The sequence below is a fragment of the Gymnogyps californianus genome, chromosome 13 (genome assembly GCF_018139145.2).
Source record: "Gymnogyps californianus isolate 813 chromosome 13, ASM1813914v2, whole genome shotgun sequence".
Taxonomy (NCBI): Eukaryota; Metazoa; Chordata; class Aves; order Accipitriformes; family Cathartidae; genus Gymnogyps; species Gymnogyps californianus.
The window spans coordinates 19,659,920-19,687,211 of record NC_059483.1 but is presented as its reverse complement, the minus strand read 5'-3'; the positions used below and the strand labels follow the sequence as shown (position 1 = coordinate 19,687,211).

The 27,292-nt window shown below is 40.4% G+C and overlaps 1 protein-coding gene across 3 annotated transcripts in view; it reads left to right on the top strand.

Annotated features, from left to right (window-relative positions):
* The first annotated feature begins 3,996 nt into the window (after positions 1–3,996).
* The window catches only part of DCAF1 (DDB1 and CUL4 associated factor 1), a 48,696-nt gene continuing 25,400 nt past the window's right edge, over positions 3,997–27,292 (top strand). For 2 of the 3 annotated variants that reach the window (XM_050904492.1, XM_050904495.1), the window contains exons 1-13: positions 3,997–4,106; positions 8,852–8,928; positions 9,672–9,745; positions 10,714–10,827; positions 12,947–13,084; positions 14,092–14,595; positions 15,823–15,924; positions 17,145–17,303; positions 19,831–20,010; positions 20,884–21,093; positions 22,269–22,438; positions 24,230–24,354; positions 25,467–26,727. In XM_050904492.1, the coding sequence (XP_050760449.1) occupies positions 3,997–4,106; positions 8,852–8,928; positions 9,672–9,745; positions 10,714–10,827; positions 12,947–13,084; positions 14,092–14,595; positions 15,823–15,924; positions 17,145–17,303; positions 19,831–20,010; positions 20,884–21,093; positions 22,269–22,438; positions 24,230–24,354; positions 25,467–26,727 (3,224 nt within the window). The remainder of the gene's footprint in view (positions 4,107–8,851; positions 8,929–9,671; positions 9,746–10,713; positions 10,828–12,946; positions 13,085–14,091; positions 14,596–15,822; positions 15,925–17,144; positions 17,304–19,830; positions 20,011–20,883; positions 21,094–22,268; positions 22,439–24,229; positions 24,355–25,466; positions 26,728–27,292) is intronic. The other variant, XM_050904494.1, reaches the window with a different exon arrangement.

The window sequence follows — 27,292 nt, the reverse complement described above, 5'->3', positions numbered from 1 at the left end:
TTACGTTAGACTTCTCATCTACATTGTGTCCTCAGCCATACCTAGAATCATGTTCAGGAACAATATGAAACCTGATTATTTAAGCTAGGTCAAAGTGTAGTTATTAGAATTTGAGTTGGCTCTATACGTGTGGATGTACAAATCCTCTTGTAATTTTTGTCCATGTATGAATTTAAATGTGCACTCTTTCTACAAAGTTGATTAAAATTGATTTTTTTTTTCCCTAAGGTGTGATTTTTGTTTTTGTTATGTGGCTCTTTCATTTTCCATTTAAATTGCTAAGGTACGGATTTTGCGCTTGTTTCCTGAGTAACCAGATTGTTGGTTTTTCAGATTTTACGAACAGATTTATTTTCACCTGAGAGGTTTCATACTTTAAAATGTGTATCTGTACTGAAGTCAGTGTGTTCAGAACCTCATAATCCTTTTCATGAACACAACGCAAAATCAATAAGTGAATGACCTGTAGTAGCGTTGCAGTCGGTGCGACGCTCAAATATGTCGAGGAACAAAAGGGTGAAGCTGAACTGCTTGAACCGTACCGTGCGCTTATCAGGGTCTGCAGTTAGAGGTCAGTGGGACTTGTATTTCTTTGTTGTTCAGAGGTGTCTGACTAAGGTGACTCAAGCACTAAGGTGTCTGAGATTTCAAAAACATATGAGTACTTCTAGGTATCTGTGTCTGAATACTTCTTTGAGTTTCCCTTTTCTGTCAAATTTTTACATCTAAGTTCAGAAGAGTAAAATGCTCACAAAACCTTTGCTATGATATTGGAATAGTAAGTAGTGTTTACTATTAAAGCAATACTCTCTGCACCACTGTGTGCTGAAACGTGCATATGTGGATTTTCAGTGGGACTGTTCACAGTGAGTGATAGTTAAGGTTGTAAATATTTGTCTTTCCAAGTCAAATCTTTTGAGTAAGTGCTTTATGTTTTGTTAATATCAGTTCTATTGATTCTAAATATGATATTTTGACAATAGTGGTGTTTGGAAAAAAAATACTCCATTCGTTAGCTTATTGGATATTCTAATTGAAATCTGTAGTAGGCCATGATTTTCAAAACTTATTAAAAACCCCCGTGAGCTATGAGATAGCTGCTCCCTGTTCTGCTAGTTCCTGGAGAGCAATTTAAGATTGTCCAAGGGAAATAGTGAAAGTAAGAGTTGCTCTCACAGGCCTTCCTCTCCAAAAGGCTGGGTATATTTCTGACAGTTATGGTTTAGTTCATACTGTTTATGATCTTGTCCTTTCTGCAGAGTTCTTCACTTTGATTTAAGATGGAATTCTTGAAAAAAGTGACCACAGTAGGAATTGCTTTGGTTCTTGTATTTAAAAAGTCATTCACCTGCCATAATATTCCATCCATATATATTTTACTGATAATGTGCATTAATATGAGAACTGTGGAAGTAGATGCTTCTGAGGTAATTTTTGTTGTCGCTGCTCTTTGCGGTGCCATCTAGAATAGTCAAATTTATTTGAATAGGTCGGGAGCGATAAGCCTTCGGAATAGATGAGATGCCTTGGTGAGACATTTACTGTCGTTGCTGTGTACTCATAGAAAGGGTGGTATTTTTATGTTTTAACTTTATTTCAGGAAAATAGTTGTGTGTCAGCACCAGTTATTTAGAGCCATAATGTACTTTAAGTGAGGCAATACTCCAGGTTTTAGGGACAGCTGGGATTTTTCTATTTTCACTTGGTTATGGTATAGCATTGGGCATCCCAGAGGGCAATGTCAGCAGTTCCTGTGGTCTTCCTGACTGGAACTTTGTTGACCTGTTGTAAGTATTGCTGGACCTTTCTTATTTTCTAGCTGGAATAATTAACGGTTGTTAGGGGAAGTAAACTATTCTTCAGGTTGCAGGAGAGCCTGTACAGGCCTTATACAAGCTCTGGGGTCACAAGGCACTTTTTTCTGTATCCCTCGGGTATAGAATGAAGGTGGAGATATCTGAAATGGTTGAATGCAGATACCGTTACAGCAGTTGCATTCTGAGGCTCAGAGTACATTTGTCTGAATGTTTATCTGTGATATTTAAAAGCTCAGAAGTGCTGCTGGCAAGTATTGTTCAGTTAATGAAAAAGGGAATGGAGCTTTATGAGCTTAGAATATAGTTTTCCTTTTCAAAGGTGTTTCGGGGTGTGTGTGGACAATCTCATTACGTTTTTGTTGCCTGTTTTTTCCAAAGCGATTTATGCATTTGCATCAAATTTCCCAGTCTAGTTCTGTGATGAATGAATAATGAATGCTCTAGATAAAATCATAATTACTTGTCATTTAGAAAACATCATCTTTCTTTATGCTTAGGTAGGTTTTTTGTTAGCATATGCTCACTTCATATAATACTTATCAAAATGGTGTTCTTCAGACTGGGTGTCTTGTAGTCGCAGGTTTATTTTTCTGTAGTCTTTGGGTGACGATTTTTGTGCAGTTTCTGCCAGTTTTGTCTTCAGCCAGGTGATCTTCACTTCTTGTCTCCCATTTAACTAACCAGTCACAATACATTAAATTCAGAAGCACCTATGAGACAGGATGTAGAGCTGTAGGGTTGTTCATCCATTCCCTGAGTGAGAAAAAGGTTTTAAACCAATTAGAGGTATCCAACACTCAGTTAAACATGGAGATGTTTTTCAGAATGAACTTGGGCTATAAATGCTTATGTAATCTATGTTGACCTATAGCTCCCTTTATAGTCTGTCATTTGGCCGATTCCTGAATATGTATTTCAGGAGTTTATGTGTGTGTCACTGCCTTGAACATATCTGTATTTAACATTGTTTTGGAAAGTTCTTTCTCTGGGTCAGTTATGACAAATGGATATTTAATCTCATGGTAGATGGATATTGGCCACGTTATGGCTAATGAAATGCTGGAAATTTTTGTGCGTTTTTGGATGTGAAGGAATTTCTTTTGCTTTGATTTCTCCCTGCCATCTCCAATAGAAGGTCAATTTATAAATTAGGATTGGGTGTTCCTTCCTCCAGAAGTTACAACTCTTGACCGCAATCAGTCTGTCAGATTGGAAACTAAGGGCATGGCAGTGTTTTGAGACAGATTTTGTTCTGGTTTGGTCTATTAATATTTCTAGTAGATTTTTATCAGACTGACAAAAATTGACACCTGGAAATTTAGAGGCTTAAACAGAACCTAGAGTGATAGTTCCCTTCATTAAATGGTACCTTAACAAGTCACTGAGTACTGTAGGGGGGTCTCACTTTTGAGGATGGGAAGATAAATCTGTCAGCTGCTGTCTTGCAAGTAAAGGCTGATAAACCTGAAGTAATTGCTCCAGTGCTTCCTCCTGTGATCATTCTTCCTTCTTACCAGAGCCACTGACTGTTCTTGGAAACCTTGAACAAGTAGTGATGTGGTGACCTGCTCTGTTTCCCAACTACCACTCTTTTGGTGCTCCTTCCACTGCTGCAGCTGCTCAGTGCCGCTGCCTTTTGCCTGCTTGGCAGTGTGAAGCTAATATGATTCTTGGCACTTCCACTGCTGTCTGGAGGGTGTTAAACTGGAATAATGACACTGATTATAATCTTGCTGCCCTAGCTTTCTTGTTTCTCGAGTAAATCCCTGAGCAACAGCAAAGGACTAACTCAAGTCTGCTCATGGAATTGAGATAGAGTTTTAAAAAGCTTCAGTACTGAACACACTTGTGGTTAGGTGTGCATACTTCCCATCATGGTCAGGGTTGTCATACACCAGTTAAGACTTGTGTTCAAAGTGTGCACATGTTCTTTATTCTTCAGGCAAAGGACCAAAAAGAAACTTCCAACTTTGAAAGCGAAGTTCAGCAGTATTCTGTCACTTAACCTTCTCTTTCTCACTCCTTGTTGCTGAGTATTTACTTGCCTCTTCCAAATGACTTGTAATCTTTGATTTAGATTATTTCAGTGAGTATAGCAAAACTTTGTGGGATTTCTTGCTCATTTTTCTGCCCTTTTTTTTTTTTTTTTTTACTTGTTACTTCTGCCTTAGGCTAAGCCATGACTTCAGGATCTGGGCATGTGGACTCCAAGGCTGAGCTCACTGCTTTGCTTGAGCAATGGGAGAAAGAACATGGCAGCGGGCAAGACATGGTCCCTATTCTCACCAGGTAAGATCTATTAAATAAGTTCCTAAATCTAAATATCTGAAGTTACTTGACAGCAGCCTTTGCTGTGTTTTTGCTTGAGGTTTTTACGTACCTGATTACCTGTTGGTAATTCATTTTCTTGCTCTGGAAGTTGAACTATAAGTGTGGTATTTAAATACACACAATTTTTGGTAAGAAATTTATATTGCAAAGATCTTACAGAGACTGTCTCTAAAACATGAATTTAATTCTCTGAAATAATAGAAGTCAGAGGAATCATTAAATAGTTGAAATAACTTTGGTATCTTCACCTGAAGCTTGTAAAACTTTGATCAAGATCGAAAGCTATGAGAATGTTGTTCCATCAGAGTGATGGTGTGGGGTTTGTGATTGTAGTAACATTGGTCAGATTAAATGAAAGGATGAGAGCGACTCCTTGGATGAATCAAGGGGAGAAGATTTTATTGAAGCTCACAGGGCATGTTTAAAGTGAAATTTTAAAACTTGATTAGTTTTTTTAAAACTGGATGTTGATTGACTGGCATTGTATTGTATGTGTGAGGAAAATAGTCCCTAGACCAATAAATTATTTTTAGGAGATGTGTAGGTACTAGTAACACCATTAATTGTAAGACATCTTCTATTACAAGAGAAACATTTGAATTATCAATTGCATTTGTGGTTTCCCAAGCCAGGCCTCTCTTGGGTAAACTGATGTTACTCTTGCTTTAACAGGAGATTCACAGAAATTCCACCCAATTCCTCCTTGCACCTCTGCTGGCAGACCTGTGGCCTGCCTAGCGTATGCGGAAGGACTTACTGCACTTGTACGTTAAGAGCAATCCAGATTTCCGCACTGCACTGCTCTGCGTTGTTGGGTCAGACAAGTCAGTGCACAGATTCTGAGCTGGCACTGGGTGGAAATAACAGGAATCTGGTGGAGCTTCTTTGCACAGATCTGTGCCATGCCTCACCTAGTGGGCACAACTTTTTTGCTGTTCTTACTATGTTTTAAAAATAGCAGCACGGAAGAGGGAGATGAGCAGCAGAAAGCGAATCTTAAACGCTTGAAAATGAGTAGGTCTCTTGAAAATCATGAGACATGTTTTGGTGTGTCTTTGTGTATGGTCTGATTTGTGTCTTGAAGGAAACATATGTGCTATTTCAAGGCTTTTTCTTGCAGGCATAAACAGCAGAAATTTACTATATTCTAAGAAATTTAAAGACATTTGAATTAAACAAGTCTTTTCTTGTGTTTATAGCAGTCTGGCACTTCTTGCTCCCCTTCAGCTCTTTGAGTTCCCTGCATTATTTATGCCCAGACAAGTCTGATAACTCTCTTTTGGTTCTCCAAGGTTTCTGTGCAGCAGGCAGAGTGGTTATGGATGGTGAAAGCTTGGGTATTTTGGCTTTAGTGGAGATAATACAGATTTATTTAAGGCAGATAGCAAGGGGATCTACTGGCTCTGGCAGAAGTTGGATTTACAGTGCTTCAGGTATCAATGAAAGCTATATGTCTGTTTGGAGTAGAGGGTTTTAGGTACAGCATAGGTTTAAAAGAATTTGCTGGAAGAGGTGCTAGGAATCCTCACCAACTGGAGCTTGTGTTAGCTAATGTCCTGAGGCAGAGTAATGCCCTTGCATATTGTTTTAGACTTAAGGCAGAGGAAGCTGTGGTCATGCTTGTTGGTGAGTGACGTTTTTCTACTTCCTTCCGCCTTCTGAGCTAAATGGAAGAAAACTTCCCCGTGTGGATGGGGGTCCGTTAAATGTGATGCCGAGGCAGCATATGTGAGAGTGCAATAGTGAATGTTTCACCGGTAATAGGACAAGAACAGCAACAGTGTGGTTTATAGGCCACACCTGAATTGTCACTTCCAAATAAGCTAGTTTTCTGGATTTACGAAATCTGGAGTGTCAGAAGGTATGAACTGAAGAAATTGCTTGGAAAGCGTGTCAGCAAACAACAGATATTTAATATATATGATTTTCAGAAATATTGTAAATTGAAATGATCCTGCAAGAGCATTAGTTCATAGTCAGGATGCAAGTCATGTTCAACCATTCTGGCAAATCCTGGGAGTCAGATCCTTCACTGCATCCCAAGAGCCTCTTTCATAAAGGGAATAAATCAGCAGCTTAACATCATACTTCATCTCCGCAAACCAAGCATGGTGTGGTATGGGATCCTAGAGCATCTTACACTCTTGCAATCTGTTGTAAAGGCTCAGGTTGGTCATTAATGCCAAATGATGGCATAGAGCAATGTTAGGATGGCTTTATATTATGCCATCTAGATCATTGGGAGTCTTGCAAAGTTGACATACTTTTATGTATACCACTGCCCCTTCCTTCCCGCCCCCAAGGTGTGCTCAGTTTGTGGCAAGTGAAAATGAGGATCTGACTAACTTTCCAAAGATGATTGCAAAGACAGTTGTAAAGAGAAAAAAAATCAGTCAGAAGTGAGGGGAAAGAACTTCTACCCCCATGTAAAACCTAGATCTTCTCTGCAAACTCTGAAGTGGCTAGAGAACCAATATAATGCCAAGTGAACAAAGGAAATGTCGAAACCTGAATAAAAGTTCAGTGTTCTTGTGAATTGGTTTTTGTTAAAGCCCTGTGTACCACGTGCCTATGTTATGAGGCAGGAATGAGCTTTGTTAGTTATTTGACTCTCCTGTTGCTTCAACTGAGAATTGACAGAGCTGTTGATCTAGATAGATTCATCCAAGCCACTTCACAAACCACCTTTGTATGCGTTAGTTAAAAGAAGGTTATTGTAAGCAAGCTTGATTTTTTTTTTTTGAAAGTCAATTTTAAAGAGGCAGCACTCTTTTATTTTGGTCAAACAATTGTGACTAATTGTCTGAAAAAACCCCATAATTGGTGATTCATGTGCCTGTTTCATCTAGGCTGTGATAAAGTTGTCGTCCCTGAAACCGCTCGGCAGCTTCAGCTGGCACACTGTTTGGCTGCCTACCTAAACAGAATGGACTGATGAGAATGTAATGCTCACTTTCCATGCTGCTTGTCTGTCCTTTCTGGCACATAATCAAAGTGCTGATTATCACCTAAAAAGACCTGACAAGTCTAGGGCGCAGCTTCTCAACTCCCCATTTGTCCCAGTTGTCTGTCAGTGGGCACCCCTCAAGCTATTAGTTCTCATGGAAAAAAATGAGGAGCTGGCAGTGGAGTATTTAAGTAACTTGCCAGAAATTCTTGAGAGCTCAAGCTGTGCCACCTGTTAGCAAGGGACATAATTTGCATCTCTTCACATTCAGGCTTACTAAAAGTAAATATTAGAACCCCACAGGATAAACAGTTTGCTGAAAGATAATTGTCAGATCGGAGACAAGCAGGAAAGTTCTCTGCTCATTCCTGATGAGCTAATTTGCTGTTTCTACAATCTGGGCAGGCTTCATAACATCATCCTCTGTCATACTGGCAAGTCAGAGTAGTTCACAGAGGCAGGACTAAGTACATTTTTGCCTCTAATTGTCCCTGGAAACACAGGATATTTTCTGGAAAGTAACAGGAATGGAGTAGAAGTCAGTGGCATTCTCTAAGGGAAATCCCTTGCAAAAGACAAATATTTTTCCAGGGATTACTGCAGCCTTCCAGCAGTTTTCCCTCCCCTATAATAAACTCTGCCTAGATCGCTACCCTGAGGTATTAAGACCTTGTTTTAAAATGCTGTGCTGCACATAGGTTCTGCACCCTACTCTAGACCTCAGTAGGAGGGAGGGAATGAGGTTTTATACCAAGGAAATAACATTTAATTTGCTAATGTTTTTTGAATATTTGCTCTTTATTTCACCTCAAACTACATATATTTCTGCTGTAACACTTGATGGAGAAAGACAGTGGATTACTATGGAATTATTTATTGCTTGACCATGAGATGATCTCCCTCTTCTTGATTTTGTTTAAATAAAAATAATAATTAATTCCCATACTGCTCATGCTAAATGAATTAGAGCATAGGATTCCTTGTGTCTGCTGAGGCTGCTTCTCAGTTTAGGGGAAGGCATAGCTTCAAAACAACCTTCAGTTTTTTTCTGATACAGAGGAGCGTTTAATGTGTTTTGAAGGTCTATGAATAGGGAGCTGGCTGAGTTTCTCCTTGTCTTATCCATTGCGGTAACTGACACATGCTAAACAGTTGAGCTTTGGTGAAGCTGAAGGGATAAGCTGAATGGAGATTACACAACACTTTATTAAATATTGAATACTTTTGTTATTACATGGTATTATTAAAATTTAATATGCAAAAATAACAAAAAATTTTGTAGGCAGTTTGAGCAGCTGCCTCTGCACAGACTAAATAGGAAGGAAGACTAAGTCACCTGTTCAGGACTTATTCTACTGCAAAAGAAAGACTATGTGATGGTGAGGAGTACTACTCAAGCCCTTTATTTATTCCAGTTCTCTACAGTGTGTGTCATAGAACGTCACCAGGACTGTGACATGAGTAAATAAAAGGTGTTGACCCCTCCAGAGTGTCATGCTTGTGCATCACTGGGGTGTTGATATGGGTTCAGCGTGTTTTGGAGCACAGTGAGGGGGATGAGATATTAGAGGCAAGTCTTTTTTCTCACTCCTCTGTTGTGAACAGTCTGAAATCCTCTGGTGGCACTGAATACTGTTCAAATAAAAGTTGCTGAGCTGTTTTATAGTACTTTGACAGATAGGCTATTGTGAGGAGCTGTGCACTAGGAGAAGACTTGAGAGTGAATTCTGCTCATTTGATGTCATTCCTTCTGCAGAATGTCCGAGCTGATTGAGAAAGAGACTGAAGAGTACCGCAAAGGGGATCCAGACCCATTTGATGACCGACACCCAGGTAAGATGTCCTGAATGGTTTTGGTAGCACCAACTCTGTCACAATGGATACCTGGTAATTCATATTTAAGAGTAAGCAATTTTTAGCTTGAATGTGCCCACTGCTGTTCAAGGTCTGATACTGCTTTTGCACTGGTTAATAGTGCTGTTGTGCTGATATCTGGCAGTTTTGATGTTTGCTGCAAGATTTTGAGGCCCTGGGTCGAGTTTTGGAAGAGTGTTTCAGAGGCTGATCTATGACATAAGGGTATGATCATGTTAACAAGTTGTAGTTAATGTGAAGTAGTAGGTGTTAGATGGACAGAGAAGGCAGTCTGTCTCAGATTATCTTGAATTTGCTGTTGAGTAAATGCAGTGCTTTAGAATAGTTACATACAGCCACTGACGCTTTTTATCTTGTTATCCTTAGATTTTTTGTTTGTTTGTTTTTGGAGATGACTTATTTCCAAGTTACTGGAACAGTTTGCCTGGCATCTGCATCTTCGCTGTCTACAAAAATGACAGTTCAATACTATTGGACCATGAAAATGTGTTGTGCTTTGACTAGTAGGCATTCTAGGGAGGTAATGCCTACTAGAAAAAATGTTAAGTCAGTGAATAATTCATATGATTTCTTCTGTAATTTGCCTTCTGAGAAAGGTCCTGCTAACTAGAGTATTCCACAATCAATTTGAAGATAGCAGTTCAGTATTAATCTTGACATCTTGAGGTAGGTAGATAAGTCTTTTCCTGTTTCTCCCACAGGTCGAGCGGACCCAGAGTGCATGCTTGGTCACTTACTGAGGATACTTTTCAAGAATGATGATTTCATGAATGCGGTAGGTTTGCTCTGAGAACTGTATCTGTCAATTCCTGACACCTTCTTATGGTTTTTGTTTACTCTGTGCTGGTTGACCTCAGTACTTGTTTAATATCTATTTCACTGGTGTCAGGACTATCTTCCGTAGCAGTGGTTTTTAAAATGGGTTTAAGTGCAACTCATTTGCTACTGTTAAAGTGACTCAAGGAAAGAGGAGTTTATGAGCTGTTCAGGAGTGCTGGAATGTGTGTAGTAACAAATGAATTAGTTCTCAAGGTTTATCAGTCTCTTTAAAGAAAATGTAGCTCCTCTAATACACGTTTAAAAGCATAATTAATTTCTGTAATGGAAATTAATACCACTAATTCCAATGCCTTGTCTCTGAATACTTGGAAATGCTGGACTGTCTGTAGGAGCAGAGGAGTATGTCAGCTCTGGAAGACTCAGGCAGAGAATTAGGAGGCAAGAGTCTGGCTTTCCTCTTGCATTGCTATACTCTAACTAATAGCTAGAATTTTTGTTACCCTCACGTCCCTGCAAGCACCTGTATCAGTACACGTTGCTGTAAGGATTCTGACAGATTGCTTGCATATAGCTTTCTGTCTTAAACAGCAAGCAATAAGCAAACATAGATGCCATTAAAAATGTGCAATTTTTAATGTTAATTTTTTTTAGCGATTACCTTTTTCTGTTTACAGTGTTACTGAACTGCAATTTTTTTTAGGCATTTGTCTTTACAAATCAGTTCAAGATAGATGTTTAGTCAGTGAACAGCAGATCAGAGGGGAATTCTGTTTCTCTGAGAAGTAATTTCAACTTCTGAGACACTGGAGGAAGCAGGTTAAAGGCTAGTCCTCTTGAGATCCAGGGCTTACATACTGACGTTTCTTACTTTATCGTTGCTGCTGTGGGAGTTGTAAGGCTTTCACTGCACTGGTATTGGTCAGAGTTGAATTTCAAACCAATGCTGTTCCTGATCTTCTCTAGCTAGTGAATGCTTATGTGATGACGAGCAGAGAACCTCCATTAAACACTGCTGCCTGCAGACTTCTTCTGGATATCATGCCGGGACTGGAAACAGCTGTTGTCTTTCAGGAAAAGGTATCATCTGTACTAAGGCTTGATTTTTAAGCTTGGTGTATTATGTACTCCAACAGTTCTTCCCGTAGGAGAAACCAGTAAAAAGCCATATTGAAATCCTGTCTCTGGGAGACAATCTGTTCAATCTTACTAATGGTTTGGGGCTTTTTGATCTTGGCTTATTCAACTGATCAAATCTTGGATATTTCGCGGCTTTTAAGGTATAACGGGACTGATTCAAATGGAGGACCTGGAACTTAATGTAATGTTTTGGGAAATGTTATAATTTGAATTGTTATTTATAGGCCTGTAAATGGAGCAGGCCATATAGAACGTGAAGATTTGCTGTAGGAGTCTTGCCCAGTAATCCCCAGCTACAGCAGAGCAATAGCATTATTACAGCTAAGTGATAAGCAAGTCATACTTTAACTAAGCAGTCTAAAATCCCCATGCTTTGTGGGGATTATCTGGAACTGTGATGGACAGCTGAATCAGACTTCTGTATGTTGATAAGTGTGTTTTTCTGAAGGAATACACAGAGAATTGAAAGTGAGGAGGAAGTCGATTTCACTCCTGAGCCACAGTTTCCTCATCTGTCAAAATTAACGTAATGTTTTTCTGAAGTTTGGAAATCGGTTAGTGCTTTATATAAAAGTTCTAAATTAATTTCTTTACTATTGGAAATACGGATATGAACTTGAAAGCATGATAAAGGGAAAGAATAATGTGCTCCCTTTGTGAAGGATTGAATTTAATTTGAGATCGTTGTGATCTGTCCAAAGGCTAAGGCTGTGAGACTTTGGTCCAAAAAAATTAAAAGTAAAACAATAGTTCCCTGTTTGTGGAGGATATAGCTTTTTTCAGAGACTAAATTTCTCTGTAAATTGAAATTAAATTTTTAAGTTAAGTTTTGCACTTAAAGACTTTTTTACTTTTTGACTTGAGAATATATAGAGCTCTGTTACGGCACTTTGGCTTCCTGTGTGTCGGAGGCTTTAGGATAGCTCACAGATCCATGGGGAGAGGGTTCTCTTCTGGTCCTAAAGAGGGCCTCTAGCGGCCAAGGTATTTCACATCTCATCGATTTGATTTTTTTTTTTTTTTCTTTTTTAAATGACATAAGAGCATTTAAATAATAATGCAGTTTTCTTTAAATATATAACAGGCAACTCTTTAAAAATCTATAAGCTGCGAGTTCTCATTGAAATGTGTGTCTGTTCATTATTACTTTTAACTGATGTTTTATTGTATTGTACCTACGATTCAAATTGTGTGCAAGATTCCTGTCATGATAATGATGTGTTGTTGTATGATGTTTTAAAATCCAGTAGTGATTTAGAGGAAAAAATTGAATCTTTCATTCTAAACCATTGTCTTTTTAATTGACTGTTTTAATTTTTAATTAACACTTATCCAGCCTTTTTAAGAAAAGTTGCCTGACAGGCTGTGTTCAAACACTGCTGATTTTGTTACTATTAAAAATATTAACCATATTTAACATTATGATTTTCATATGTACGGATTGGTATACTTGCATGCATTTCTCTCTTCTCCAAACATTATGGATTTCTGACTATGGTGAGAATTGTTCTTTTGGTTGGTGAGTAGTCACTAGTGTAAAGAGTTCCTCTGGCACCAGGTAGCTTGCTTATTTAAGTGACTTTTCAATTTAGCCGTAGTAAGCTTTTAGTGAAATGTAAGAAATTTAGCCAAATTCCATTCTACTTGGTGTGAGTTCAACACAGCTTCTTTGAAATCTGCTAAATTGCTGGAGATTTATATTAGTGAAACTGACAGGAGCTTTGGGCGTATTTATTTTGACTAATCAATTTATACCTGTAGGGTTTTGCTACTTCCTAGGCAGTAGGTTGACTGGCCACTTCAGAAGATTTTTGCAGGTGTGCAAATCCTGATTCCAAATATCTGATGCCTGAGAATAGTTTTATGCAGCTTAAAATGTTAGATTTATTTCTTTTTTTGGTTCCAGATATTTTTCATTCATTACATGATTGGTAGGAAATCTAGCCTGGTCATTACTAGAGATAGGGAGAATTGTTACCAACAGATGCTTTCACTGGGACTGAGAAGTTAAAAAAGAAATATAACTGTTGGAATTGCTTTCTTATTTTCTTCATTCTAGGAAGGCATAGTTGAAAATCTCTTTAAGTGGGCGCGAGAGGCTGATCAGCCGCTAAGGACATATGCAACGGGGCTATTAGGAGGAGCTATGGAAAACCAAGATATTGCTGCAAATTACAGGGACGAGAACTCACAATTGGTAATGATCTCTTGATCACTTTCCTTTTTTAGTGGGCAGATACCTTTACTTTTTTGTTTTGTTTTAATTTGTTGGGAGCTCAGATTCATGAGTTAATATATGGGTCTTACAGTGGTTGTAATAATATCTATAAGAGTCAGTAGCTCATGCTTTCCATCCTTTCCTGACTGTGCATTTGCTGAGGCTGGGGCATGCGGCCTGATTATTCTGTTACACCAGTTGTGTTAAAAATGCCAATGGAAATCTGAGAAGGCAAATACTGTATTTTTTAATGGGATTCATATTCATGGCTTCCTTAAAGAAAAATTTTCAGAAGCTTTACATGTGTAACTATCGCATGTCGTGATTTACATACTGGACAGGGATTTTAAAGTGAAAAGTAAATCAACGTGGGGACAACTTAATATGAAATTGCATTCACTTCTATTCTAAACCTTTCACCAGTTTAGTGTTGATTCTGTATGATGTTTATCAGCAACTGAGATGACTTTTGGAAGAAGGTAGGATAGGCAAATTTGTCTCCCAGGACGGTGTACAGTGTGTTGAAGCATAGGTGAATTCTAATTCTTGCACAGATAAGGCCTTTAAAAGTAAAAGCGTGACCTTAGGTTTTGGGGAACTGCAATTTATCAAAGCTGCTGCTTTGAAAGGGAATGTTGCCTTTATTCTAGGCTAGGCAGAGATGATGGAAGGGTAGTGCAAGCTGGTATGTGGTTCTATTAGCACCAATATAGCTCATCTGCTCTTAATGGCTTTCAAGCCACTTCTTTCTTGTTCAGGAGACTAGGTGCTGATATTTTAGAATGAAAGTAGCTGTAGCAAAAAGGGTTGGAGTTTTCTTATTCACTTTGAAATCATTATTTCTCTGGGCAAATGTACACCACAGCATACTTGGCACTTTATGCTGTGGAGTTGGTTGTATGATAAGAACAAAAAAATAAGGCTGATGTGAGTTGCATGATCAAAGCAAGAAGTGTGTTCTCATGCATGCTTCTTTTCTGAAACAGGTGGCTTTGGTGCTTCGACGGCTACGAGAGTTACAGGTTACTGAAATGACTACAAAACAAGAAAACAAGCGTCCCAGTCCTCGGAAGGTGCCATCAGATCCTCTGCTGCCTCTAGATGAAGAGGCTGTGGATATGGATTATGGGGAGATGGCAGTAGATGGAGAGCAAGAGGAAGTTTCTGGTGATATGGAGATCTCCTTTCATCTTGATTCAAGTCACAAGACCAGTAGCAGAGTAAACTCTGCTACCAAGCTAGATGATGGGGGACTGAGAAAAAGCAAATCAGGGAAACAGCATGAAAGAGACGGCTTCCGGAAGGCCAAGCAAAAGCTGGGCTTCTCCGCTTCAGAACCAGAGCGGATGTTTGTTGAACTGTCCAACAGCAGCTGGTCAGAAATGTCCCCGTGGGTGATTGGCACTAATTATACACTTTACCCTTTGACTCCCGCCATAGAGCAGAGGCTAATTCTTCAGTACCTGACTCCCTTAGGGGAGTACCAAGAGGTGAGCATGTGAAGGTGGGAGGAAGCACTCTGTGCTTGAATTCTCCTGACAAAACTATGAGTGGTATTGTGGGGAAAAATTTGCAGAACTGTTATATCGCTCTCTGATGTTTCCTGATATGATTAAGATCGGTAACCTTTCCTGAGTTGTTGATGACTTTCAGATTTATGAAGTCATTAGTTTGAGTGTTACTTGGTAGGTAATACTCAAACCTGAACCTAGCAGGTGTGTGGTCTAGTAGTTGGAGCATGGCACTAAGAATTTTATTCCTGGTTTCTGTTAAATTTGGTGATTGTTTACATGACACAGGGCAAGTCACTTTGTTTGAAATACAGATGTTTTTCCTGTTTCCTCTGGGAGATGTGATAGACTCCCACAGTTAAAAGTCTGAGGAAATAATGAACTTGAAATTCTAAATGAAGTGGTTTGTGTAAGCTCTGCAGTAGTTCTAATGAGAAATGGTAGTGCCCATGTTATGCAGATGCTTTTGAGAGCTGTTGTTACTTATATGGACAAAGTAGTTGGGCAGTGTCAGATTTACCAAAGTGTGTTTCCTTTTTCCTTTTTTTTTTTTTAACCATAAAACTCAAGTTGGCATAGGTCTGCAGGCCACCTTTATCTCTGTCTAATCATTTTTTAGGTGGTTTAACTTAATTTGAAATAGAACAAAGCAACACAGTTTTGCTTTGTGATATACGTTATGTGTGTGTGCACTTGTGTTCCTTGCTTCTGTGAGAGCCAAAGAAACCATTATCCCCCTAATACCCTGCATGCTGACTGGATCGCTTCATATGCCAGCAATAATAGGATATAAAAATAGGAATTAATACTATAAAGGTGTTACACAAAGAATTATGCAAAGGGTTTTGGTTTGTTGCCCTGCTCTCCTGTTTTTTCTGTTCAGTTGTTGGGTAGTTGTCTTTGCACAGATGGAAAGTGGAACCTATCGCCAGGGTGGTATCTGTGTGGACTTGCCATAGCCGCACTTGAAGGAGAGTCTTAAGATTTCCGTGTGGCAGCTGTTATGCACCTTGCTGCAGTCAGCAGATGTATTACAAGAGGTCTGTTAACCTTTATTGCTTCCTATGGATGGAGCTGGTTACCACTGACCTCTCATAACAGGTATCTGCTAATAGGGGAAAACGGGGTTTGAGAGAGTAAAAACCAAAACAGACCTTCTATTTCCCATGAAACATTCAGCTACTCTCCCATTTTTATTTTTCTCAGCTACTACCCATCTTTATGCAACTGGGATCAAGGGAGCTGATGATGTACTACATCGATTTGAAGCGAACCAACGATGTGCTGCTCACTTTTGAAGCCCTTAAGGTAAACTACTTTTATAATGCGTAAAACGTACCATAAACATTGTAAAAGCATTGAATATATGTCTGCTGCACGCGTCAAAGGCAAATGCTCACCTTCTTTAGGCCTGTGTATCTTGCAGCATTCCCTGGGATTGGAATTGGCTTTCACTCAGCTTGAATGCATTGCAATTTTGTTTTTATAACTCTCAAGTATTTAAAATTAAAAAAAAAAAGAAAGGGGGAGGGGATAAAAAGATCTTAATTATGCAGGAAGTGCCCTTAATTTCACCTGCCATCTGCCTATCTGAAGATGATAGAAATTCCTTTTTCTGTCAAATGCTTGTGTTCCTGCTGCCCTTAGATGGCATTCCTGAGTTGTTCCGCTGCCTGTCATCTCAAGGGACATTTGTGAGGGGTAAGAAGCATAAGCGTCTTACTCCCAGAAGCCCCAGCATGACATCTCTGGGCTTAATGTTTGAAATACAATAGTTTTGTGTGAGTAGCCTTTAAGGTTACCTCCCCAAGGTACAAAACCACACAAAAGAACCTTGTTCAAGCCAAACCTGCAGTGCAGCAGCACAAGTTATATTTTTCTGTGCGTTCTTTCCCTCTTTCACAGTAACTTCTCTGCCTCTGATCCTCCAGTGTCATCTTTCTCCGTTTCATTGTCATTTGTCTGAGAATTTATTTCCAAGGAGCAGTGTTCCTACAAAAGGTGTAGGTTACCTCAGTTGGGAGTGGGGTGGGGTTTACAATGGTTCTTACTGTTTCTTCTTAAGGTGTTGGTAATACAGAAAAGTAGTGTGTAGTAAACTTCAGTGCAGCTGCAGACTTCTGTTTTAACAATAGCCTTTAAACTTCGTTTTGTAAAATTCTTCTTGCCAGCAATATGGCATATACAAAGTGTGAATGCAAATTTAAATATTTCTTAGTGATAATAGAAAGTGAGTTAATACGAAAAGAATAGGAAGACTTAAGGTGGCTTATTGGATAATTTCTGAGTTGCTCTGCTTTTCTTGTAGTTCTTTTGCAAGATGTGTAAAACGAAGTGATAGTGCCTTTTTTACTTTTGTCATTAGGATAAATACTACGTTCTGCAGTTAAATATAATGGGAGGAGGAAATAAGGTGGACAAAGCACGGAGCGCTTGTTTTTTCTGCCGTCTGTTTTTCTATGGTGCGGGGGATGGAATTGATGACAGTTTGAAGAATTCCAGTCTAATCTGCTTTTATCCTTCCTTAGCATTTGGCATCATTGCTGCTGCACAACAAGTTTGCAACGGAGTTTGTTGCTCATGGAGGAGTGCAAAAGTTGCTGGAGATTCCTCGTCCTTCCATGGCAGCAACAGGGGTCTCCATGTGCTTGTATTATTTGTCTTACAATCAAGATGCCATGGAGAGGGTAAGAGGCATTCTTTTACTGTAACTGCAGTGATTCCCATCGGTTTTTAGTGTTTCTACCTGTGTTCAAACAGTGAATAAACATCTCCTAAGCTAAAAAGCAAATTTTTATAGAAGACTCTGATATGTGCAGAGGCAATAGGAAGTATATAAATAATGGTGTATTTGAGTGTTTTGATTCAAGGATGTGGATTTCAGTTCCTAGGGAATTAACTGAAGACCTCTGTCTTGTCGGCATTGTCTCAATACTTTCATCACCCTTTTTATCCTATTATTCCCTCTTTCCCTCAAAAAAAACCAACAAAAAAAAACCCTCCTCCATTCTCATTTGTCTTTCCTTTCCTGTCTGTTCCAATGGACTCCTGCACCTGAGATAGTTTTTTTTTTTTTTTTTTTTCCATGCACAGTCCCAGTGTGGATAGCTTCAGTGTTACACAGTACCTCAGTCAGATTCCAGACAGCAGCACAACTTCGGTGGTGGTGTTAGAGTGCAGCAGAAGACCAATGCAGATCTGGTCTGCATTGTTCAGAAAATCAAATTAAATGACAGGGTTCTCTGTGGCCTGAGCTTATAAATGTTAGAACAGCTGATAATGAAGGTAAAGTTCCTCACCTCATATTTTAGCATAGAAAAAAATTCTTAAAAGAAATCCTCCTGTCAGTTCAGTAATGTTCCTCCAGCAAGCATCTCTTCAGACAGGTTGATACGGCAGTCCACCCTTAAGCTTCAGTTTCCCAGGTACTTTAAACAGTGATTCTGTTTCCTTTTTTATTTTTTGTACTGGCAGCAGCACGTGTGTGCTGAGCCAGATCTACGAACTGATCCAGTTTATTCTAAAGTTGCTACCCTGCCAAGAAAAAAAAAAAAAGGTGAACTTTCAGCTTGTGAGCATTAGTGCTGGCATATGGGAGCATCCTGCTCTAAGATTCATTCAAAGCAACTGCAAAGTTGTAGCCTTAAGCCTTCCAACTCTGCTCAGCTTTGAGTGATGGCTTTTGATTCCTGGCCTGTCCCTGGCATTGTCTAGTATTTTTTTTTTTTCCCAGCTGAAAATGGAAGCAATTAAACTAGTAACTGTACATTTCTGCTTATTCTTTCCTAGTTTTTGATGCTGTCTGAATGTGTGTTGTGATTTAACATGCTTAACACTCCTGAGCACATAGAGGCTGGGCTGGTAGCGGTTGTTTACGGCCGTATCTGTATGGATTCTGCTGGCATTTGTGTTCTACAGGCATTTGTATGAGCAAGTTCAAAAACCTTTTGGTAATCATGGTTGATCAGGGCTGTCTATGCCCTGTGTTACATCTCCCTTATGAGGGCAAGAAAGGTGAAATGGGAATAATGTTCCCCCCACTTCTTTTTGCCCATTATGTCAGAAAGATTGGCCCTGGCTGCATATGACCTGCTTTGGTGTTTCTCTGAACTTTGTCATGAGGGAACTCTCTACGCTCCCTTTTTTCCTTCTTTTTTTTCCCTGATTCCACTTGCTGCTTGCATGGTTGTTGAAAAGGAAAACCAGAAGCCTGGTGGGGTGCTGCATGAGGATTCCTTCTGCTTGACATCCTCAGGCCATGTCATAAAACCATGCAGCTGTTTTGTGGTGACATTGTCTCATCTGCTAGATGTTATCCCCAATATCTACAGATACCAGGTAGAGCCGGCTTCTGTGGTACGTTCCTCTCTTGTCTTTGGATTTCAGAGGAAGCCAGTTTCAAGGGGCAGTCCCTTGTCACTTAGTCCATGCCAAGGCTCAGTTCTTGGGGTGGAAGCAAGGCTGGAGCTGGTAGCACTGTATTCTCTGAGTATGTCCAACACCAGCAGAGAAGAGATGAAAAAATCTGCTAACTTGGCATATAGCAGCTGGTGCCAGTGCTTCAGCTCTCTGTGCTGTTCCTCTTGGCGCTGACCCTGGCAGAGGGTTCCAAGTTCCTCATCGTTAGAAGCTAACAAACGTATGCAAAAGTGCAGTTCTGAGCACATGGTCTGCACGTCTCGGAGACAGGGTGTGAGAAAAGAAAAAGACCAGCTCAGTTGTCTATTTCCAGAGAAAGTCAAGCTTTAGATTTGCATTTGGTGATCCTTGCAGTTCCCCTAGACCTCAGTGCTACCAGAGTTTGCTAGAACTTCAACATAGCGTATGATACTGTTACACTGTGAAGAATTTTTGTTTCTTCATGGAAACTTCTCTTCCTTCTCTGCCTCTAGCGAAGCATTCTTTGGATAGCTTGAAGTGTGGTATGGAGGAGCACTCTCTGAAATTATACTACACTGAGACTGCTGTATTTATTGTGTTTAGGTCTGAGAATGGATCAATTGCTAGTCCTACATTGCCACATCATATCCTTTATTAGTCTAACAGGTCTGGAAATGGGACTTTTTATTTCACGTCTCAGATGTCCAGAGTCAAGCTGGGAGTAACTGATATTTGTCCTCTGTTTGCCCCTCAAAGAACCCTCATTCTCCTTGGACAAATTCTCTTCGGCAGTCTGTTTGAAGTCCTTCTCAAGAATGTTCTTTTGCTTTCCAGGTGTGCATGCACCCCCATAATGTGCTTTCAGATGTAGTAAACTACACCTTATGGCTAATGGAGTGCTCCCATGCCTCGGGCTGCTGCCATGCTACCATGTTCTTCTCCATTTGCTTCTCCTTCCGTGCTGTCCTGGAGCTCTTTGACAGGCATGATGGCCTTCGACGTCTGGTTAACCTGGTAAGGCTTGTAGTTTTATGTGGTGAACAGGGTTTTAGTGTCAGGTTTTGCACCCTTTACAGTGCAACTGTGGAGAGTTCTGTTCTTTGGCTTTGCTTGTTCTTTCTTCCTCCTCAGTTCCCAAGAGGTGGAGAGGTGGGGTGAGTTTTCTAAGCAATGTACACGTGGATCCCTTTATCTTTATTATTTTTATTATTATTATTATTGTCATTGTTGTCCAGAGACTTGCTACCCTTTGAGAGCTTTTTGGTGCAACTCCTGGGTTAAGCAGTACTTACTCAAACAGTGGTGGCTTAGTGGTAGTTCAAATGTTTCTCACCATTCCACATACATGTGCGGTATTGGCTTGCACCCTTTTCAATGCAGATAAATCCAGTCTTGTTCAGGAGAGGTACAACTGTGTGTGTGCTGTGGTAAGCACAGTGCCTTATGAGCACAAATTATACTGTTTATACACAAAAGCTGGTACGTCCGCATGGTATTGCTGTGCAGTCCTAATAGCTTGGGTTGTATCTAACTCAGGGACATCAGCACTGCAGCGTGTAAGCACACTTTGTGTTGTGTAATATAAGGCCTAATAGTATTAGGCCCAACACTGCCTCCAGATCTACTTCGATGTAACTTCTGGATTTCTTTCTTCATACATAGTGAAGGAGGGGGAATGGTTCTTTTTAGACTTACTGTTTATCCATGCAGATAGCCTTTTCTGTTCAGACAGCTTTTGTCAGCTCTCAGACGGAGTGCTTGTATGTCTTGTGAAGTAAGCTTGTTTAAGTACAAGTGCAGCTGAGAATTTTAGGTACTTTTTTTTCCTGAAGAGTGAGCTGATGAAACTTTTTCTTTTTTTCCCCACCACCCAACCTCTTTCTGAAGATAAGCACTCTTGAGATCTTAAACCTGGAAGACCAAGGAGCCCTCTTGAGTGATGATGAGATCTTTGCCAGTCGCCAGACTGGGAAACACACCTGCATGGCCTTGCGTAGATACTTTGAGGCTCACCTTGCTATCAAACTTGAACAGGTGAAGCAGTCACTCCAGCGCACTGAAGGTGGCATTCTCGTCCATCCGCAGCCCCCCTACAAGGTGAGTAGCATGTTGCAAGCTTTTAACATGGTCGTTGCATTTTCCAAGCGAATCCAAGCTGCAGGAATATGTAGGTGTCCTTTGAAGCCAGTGGAATAACTAGGCAGTGTGCAATTTATAGGGATAGGGATTTTTTTTATTTGTACTTTTTTCCTGCCTTGTGGAATGACACTGCAATAGAAAAATACAGAAGAGCCTTTGAGGTTCATCTGAACTACATTTGATTAAGGTTCCTGCTCATCTGCTGTGGCTCCCTTTCCATCTCTCAAAAACTTAAGTTAAAGGCAGGTTATTTTTGATACTCGTGGGTTTTTATATGCTTTTGATCTCTGAAAGGACAAAATCTGTATGTATAGAAAAGTGCATAATGTTGAAAAACTTGGAAATAAGTTTGATTTGATAATGACAACTGAAATGTGTCTTTTGGACACAATAGTTTTTAGGAATGACCCGGGAGATTCTTGTGTTGGCCATGATTTTTTTTTTTTTCCTACTTTCTCCCTGCAAAGTGATATTTTTTTTTTTTTTTTTTTAAACTAAATTTTATGGCTGCTTGTTTTGAGGGAGCACATTCACCTGTGGTTTCTGGTTTAATTTATGATGGTTTTCTAGAAGAGCTGAAATAAGAAAACATAAGGGTGTTTTTGCTTCTGCAAAAATCACTTATTTTCAGTAACTAAAGAAATGTGTATAAGCTGTTGCCTTCTTGTGTAATTTTAAAAAATTATTGAAAGGCAAGCTTGTTAGGAATTTCCTTTTTTTCTTTAGTATGTTTTGTAGTCAAAACTTAGAAACTGTAATTGAATATTTTTTGCAGCCTTTTTTAATATTTTAGCAGAAATTTATTTTGAATGATGGTCTAGTAACTACTAGATTAGTAGCTTAAAAGCAGAGTAGAATTTTAATTTAATGTAATTTTTCTTCTTCTTAAATTGGCCTAAGCCTTCTAGGACTGCAAAGAAACTTAAAGGATATTATTCTTAAGCTTATTATTGTATATTATAGTGACAATTGCTGTATTCTTCTATAATTGGGGAATAAACCAGAAAGTAGACAGTGGTAGTCTACTCTTTGTGGATGCAGTTTTCGGTTAAATCGCAGCAGTGGGGGACTTGATGTGCAAGTTTGTAACCCTTGTGACCTCTTTCTAATGCTTCCAACTCACTTCCCTGCAGGCCTGTTCGTATACTCATGAGCAGATTGTAGAGATGATGGAGTTCCTGATTGAGTATGGTCCAGCACAGCTCTACTGGGAGCCAGCAGAGGTTTTTCTCAAATTGTCTTGCGTCCAACTCATGCTTCAGCTCATTTCAATAGCATGCAACTGGAAGACATACTATGCAAGGTGAGCTGTTTGCTGTAGTACTGTATTTTAGTGCAGTAGGTTGTGACTCTTGGGCAGGACGTTACACTTCTAGACTTTCTCTGATAGCATTTAAAACAGGCACATACTGGTTAGTGCTGTTAGGGCCTGTGCTGTGGGTACACAGTGCTTATGAAAGTTAACGCTGTGGAAAGCAGGACTGAAATTTTGAGGTAGAGAGAGGGATGTCATGAGATTTCTGAAGGGCTAAAATGCCTCAGGCCTTTGATTTCTGAGAAATCAGCATCATAGTAGAGCTTAATCACAGTTCTGTGCCACTTTCTGTCTGTCTCAAAACTTGTTTACCTTTTTGTTAGAGAAAGGCTAGAAAACCTTCAAAGTAGAGGCTGAAATCAAGACATATCTTAATCCTGGAAAGAGGTGGAATATCTGTTTGGATGTACTAAGTTTAGCTGACTCAAGAGAGGACACTGTATCACTTTGTTGATTTGTTGCTATTTGAAGTTTACTGAGCAGATATAACTGTGCAGAGGAGTTGTGTGAATATGCAACAAGCCGGCATTTGAGAGAGGAAGAAGACTGAAGATTGTTACTGTGTATTGCTCAGGTTCATGTCCCTAGATGATACACCACCAGCTGTTAAACTCAACATGTTGGTAGAGGGGCTCACCTTATGGTGCCACTTCTAAGTTTCTCCCTTGTCTTGGCTGCAGACAAGCTGTGGGGGCACCATGATATTCTGTTATCTTTCTGTGGCACCTCTTCCCCCCGCCTCCCTACCCCAAAAAAATCTGCAGCATCCTTACTGTTACAAACGAAAGGGAACTGCCACCAGGCTCTGATAGAATACCATTGGGATCCTGTGCCCAGTTCAAAAGGAGGATGGGTGCAAAGTTCCAGCCTCTGTTTATCCTAATGACGATCTGCTCCCCAGAGTGAAGCTGTAGTCCTCTCTAGAGATATGTTCACTGGTGAGTCACTGTCTGCTATAACTAGTTGTCATCAGCGGTATTCTTGTCACCAGGACTCCCTCCTTCTTATTTCTGCTGCCTGCAGGAGCTCCTTGCCTAATTTAACTTGAAAGCCTTTGAAATCTGTTTTGCTTCTGCAATCCCCTGCCTCCCTCTCTCTCTCAGGTTGCACTCTCCTGGGTAGTTTCTGTTCTCCTGTTCTCTCTCTGCAGCTGTTTCCTAATTGCTACCTGCGTTAACTCCTACCTTTCCATACAGGCTTACAAACCTTCCCCCCTTTTCTTGCATTATTCTGCTCTTCCACCTCTTGCTTAACAGCCCCTTTCATCTTCCACACACCTGTGTCTCTCTTAAACTGGTGCCTAAGTTGATGCCTTTTTCCCTATCACAATTGTCTGTTTTACTGCTAAACAGTTTCCCTTCACTTCAGAAAAACTTCCTGCCTAGTTGACCAGTGACAGAGTATTTTAAACAGCAGTGTTCCCCAACTAAGATGTAGAGTTAGATTAGATTTAGAAGCTTAATTTAGAATGCTTTTGTGGATAAGTCTTAACATTCTTATTTTTATAAATAAAAAATTACAGTGCTTTTAGGAGCCTGTGGGCAGTGTGGGATAACTGTTGACAGACTGCAGGCAATGGTGTGCATGTGAGCACTGCCTTCTGTGGAGACCAGCCCTTTAAGAATGGAATATTCTAAAGTCAAAAGGCACCATCAGATACATCAGATGTGACTGATTTACTCCTATTTGTTGGAGTAGAGTAGATTGAATACTATTTTATGTTATTGAAACAACTCTGTATGTACACCTCTAAGAAGTTCTTCTGTTGTTGTCTTCCAGGAATGACACAGTACGATATGCTTTGGATGTACTAGCTATCCTGACTGTGGTTCCCAAAATCCAGTTGCAGCTGGCAGAACCTGTGGATGTGTTAGATGAAGCTGGATCTACAGTTTCCACTGTGGGTAAGCTGAATATGGTCCTGATGACTTACACACTTACCAATTGTCTTCTGCTACATGGTTTTTAGCTGGCTGTTTCTCACCTACAGTGAGACAAGGGTTAAAATAATTCATGTATTTAGAGTTACTGTCAAGGATGCAAACAAATGGGAGAGTAGACTGTGGTTAAAATTGTGTCATGATGAGCACTGTGGTTGGATTACAAATTTGAAGGCATGGTCTTTGACTTGCACTTGTTTTCAAGAGCTCATTAAATACAGATGGAGGCAAATCTACTTTCGTAATGGGACTATTAAGTTCCCTCAACTTCCCAGAAATTTAGGTCTCCTGGGGATATGGTATTTGAGAATATGGGAGAGGAACAATTATTGCTTTTTGAGTTATGCTCTGACTGGCTACCTGCTGATTCAGTATGCAAATGAATGAGATGTGCCTGGATCAGATCTAAGGCTTATGCATTAACTGGGGCCTGACTTTTTTTAAGAAAAGAAAAATAAAAGGCGGGCAGAGTACTAGATATAGGCAAAACACAATTTCTTTTGCACAAAACCTTTCTCTAGACAAAACACCAGTTCTTTCTTGAGTGAGGGTTTTGGTCTTCTGAAGCAGATGCAAACCTAACAGGAACTTTGTCTGCGGGGGAAAAAACCAAACCCAAAGTTTCATTTTTGCCTGACTCCTTTTGGAAGCTGTGATATGATTTATTTTTTTCCCTTCATAACACGGTCCCCTTCCTTCCTCTCTGTTTCCACTTTGTTAGTGTTTGTACAAGAGAGTTGCTTTCTGCAGTAAGAATCAGAGGCATCCCTGTGCATCTTTCTCTGTGCAGGTATCTCAGATTTTGCATTCCTGTGCCATGCCTGATCACCTTCCCTGAAAGGTTGTTTGACTCCCTACTTACCGATGATGAAGTGGAGGAGCATCAGTGTAGGAAAACATTTTGCCAGGGAGGTAGAAGAAAACGTCTTACGCTAGTTAGCAGAACTTCAGAAATTCCCAGAATGAAGAGAATTACCTATTTTCCTCAAATTTGTTGAAGTCTCCCTTACTTGTCTGATGAACTGTGTAAGATACATTTTAGAGTACTAAAGAAACTTACTTCTTTCCTTCACTAGGTATTAGTATCATCCTTGGAGTTGCTGAGGGTGAATTTTTCATCCATGATGCTGAGATTCAGAAATCAGCCCTTCAGATCATCATCAATTGTGTATGTGGCCCAGATAATCGGATCTCCAGTATTGGCAAATTCATCTCTGGAACTCCTCGGCGAAAGCTTCCTCAGGCCCCCAAGAGCAGTGAGCACACATTAGCTAAGATGTGGAATGTGGTACAGTCCAACAATGGCATCAAAGTGCTGCTGTCATTGCTGTCTATAAAGATGCCGATCACAGACGCGGATCAGATCCGAGCATTAGCCTGCAAAGCCTTGGTGGGGCTCTCACGCAGCAGTACTGTCCGGCAGATTATCAGCAAGCTCCCCCTCTTCAGCAGCTGTCAAATTCAGCAGCTGATGAAAGAGCCGGTACTTCAGGACAAGCGCAGCGAGCATGTGAAGTTCTGCAAATATGCTGCTGAGCTGATAGAGCGTGTCTCGGGGAAGCCATTGCTGATTGGCACAGATGTCTCTCTGGCTCGGTTGCAGAAAGCAGATGTGGTGGCCCAGTCAAGGATCACATTTCCTGAGAAGGAGCTGCTGCTCCTGATTCGGAACCATCTCATCTCGAAGGGCCTAGGAGAAACTGCATCTGTCCTTACTAAAGAGGCTGACCTACCCATGACTGCAGCATCTCATTCATCTGCCTTCACCCCTGTTGCGGCAGCTGCCTCTCCTGTGACCCTGCCTCGCACTCCTCGCATAGCTAACGGCATCTCAGCCCGTTTGAGTAGCCACACTTCTGTAGGTTCCACTGCCACCTCTGTCCATGCTCAGGCAAGGCCGTCTGCGTCCCAAGGTCCACTTGCCCTTCCAGGCCCTTCTTATGCCAGCAACTCTCCTCTGATTGGCAGGATTAGCTTTGTCAGGGAGAGGCCATCTCCCTGCAACGGCAGAAAAATCAGAGTGTTGCGACAAAAATCGGACCATGGCGCCTACAGCCAGAGCCCAGCTATCAAAAAGCAGCTGGACAGACACCTTCCTTCCCCACCCACGCTGGACAGTATAATCACAGAGTACCTTAGGGAGCAGCATGCCCGCTGCAAGAACCCTGTTGCCACCTGTCCCCCTTTCTCTCTCTTTACTCCCCACCAGTGTCCTGAGCCAAAACAGAGGCGCCAAGCGCCAACTAACTTTACCTCACGGCTGACCCGCAGGGCAGCCTTTCCGAAGTACGGAGGGGTGGATGGTGGCTGCTTTGATAGACACCTTATATTTAGCAGGTAAGGAAGAAAAATGTTTCTTGATCCCTCTCAGGATGTACCCTGTGCCAAAAAGCCTTACCTGGATTCATGCTGTGCAGTCCCACAGTGGAGTATCCTTGGAGAGAAAAGTGTTTTAATTCAACAGTGACAAGTGGGAGAGCCTTGAAAGGCATTTTTAGAAGTTGTTCTGTTTCTCTTTTCCTTAGTACTGACCCTTAGTACATAAAGCACACTTTATTTTCAGTATCACGTTAATTCACTAGCAACATTGACTAATGAAGCTCATAGCTCTTTGTTCTCCTTTGGAAGGTAAGTATGTAATGCCGTTTTACACGACAGTGTAGCATAGCCTTGAGGATGGTTGGCTGACAGATGCAGGACAGTGGAATCCATATTTTGCTCTTGCAGCTGAATCTGCAGCACTGCAAGTTGCCAGCCTTCTTATGTGGCCTTTCTTTGCTGAGGTTAAATTGGAAGATGACGTAAAGTTTATAAAAATAAAGATGACGCACAGATGAAAGCATCTTCACAGTGAAACCAGTATCACCTTGGGAAATTATGATGACAGGAGGTTATTTGGCTG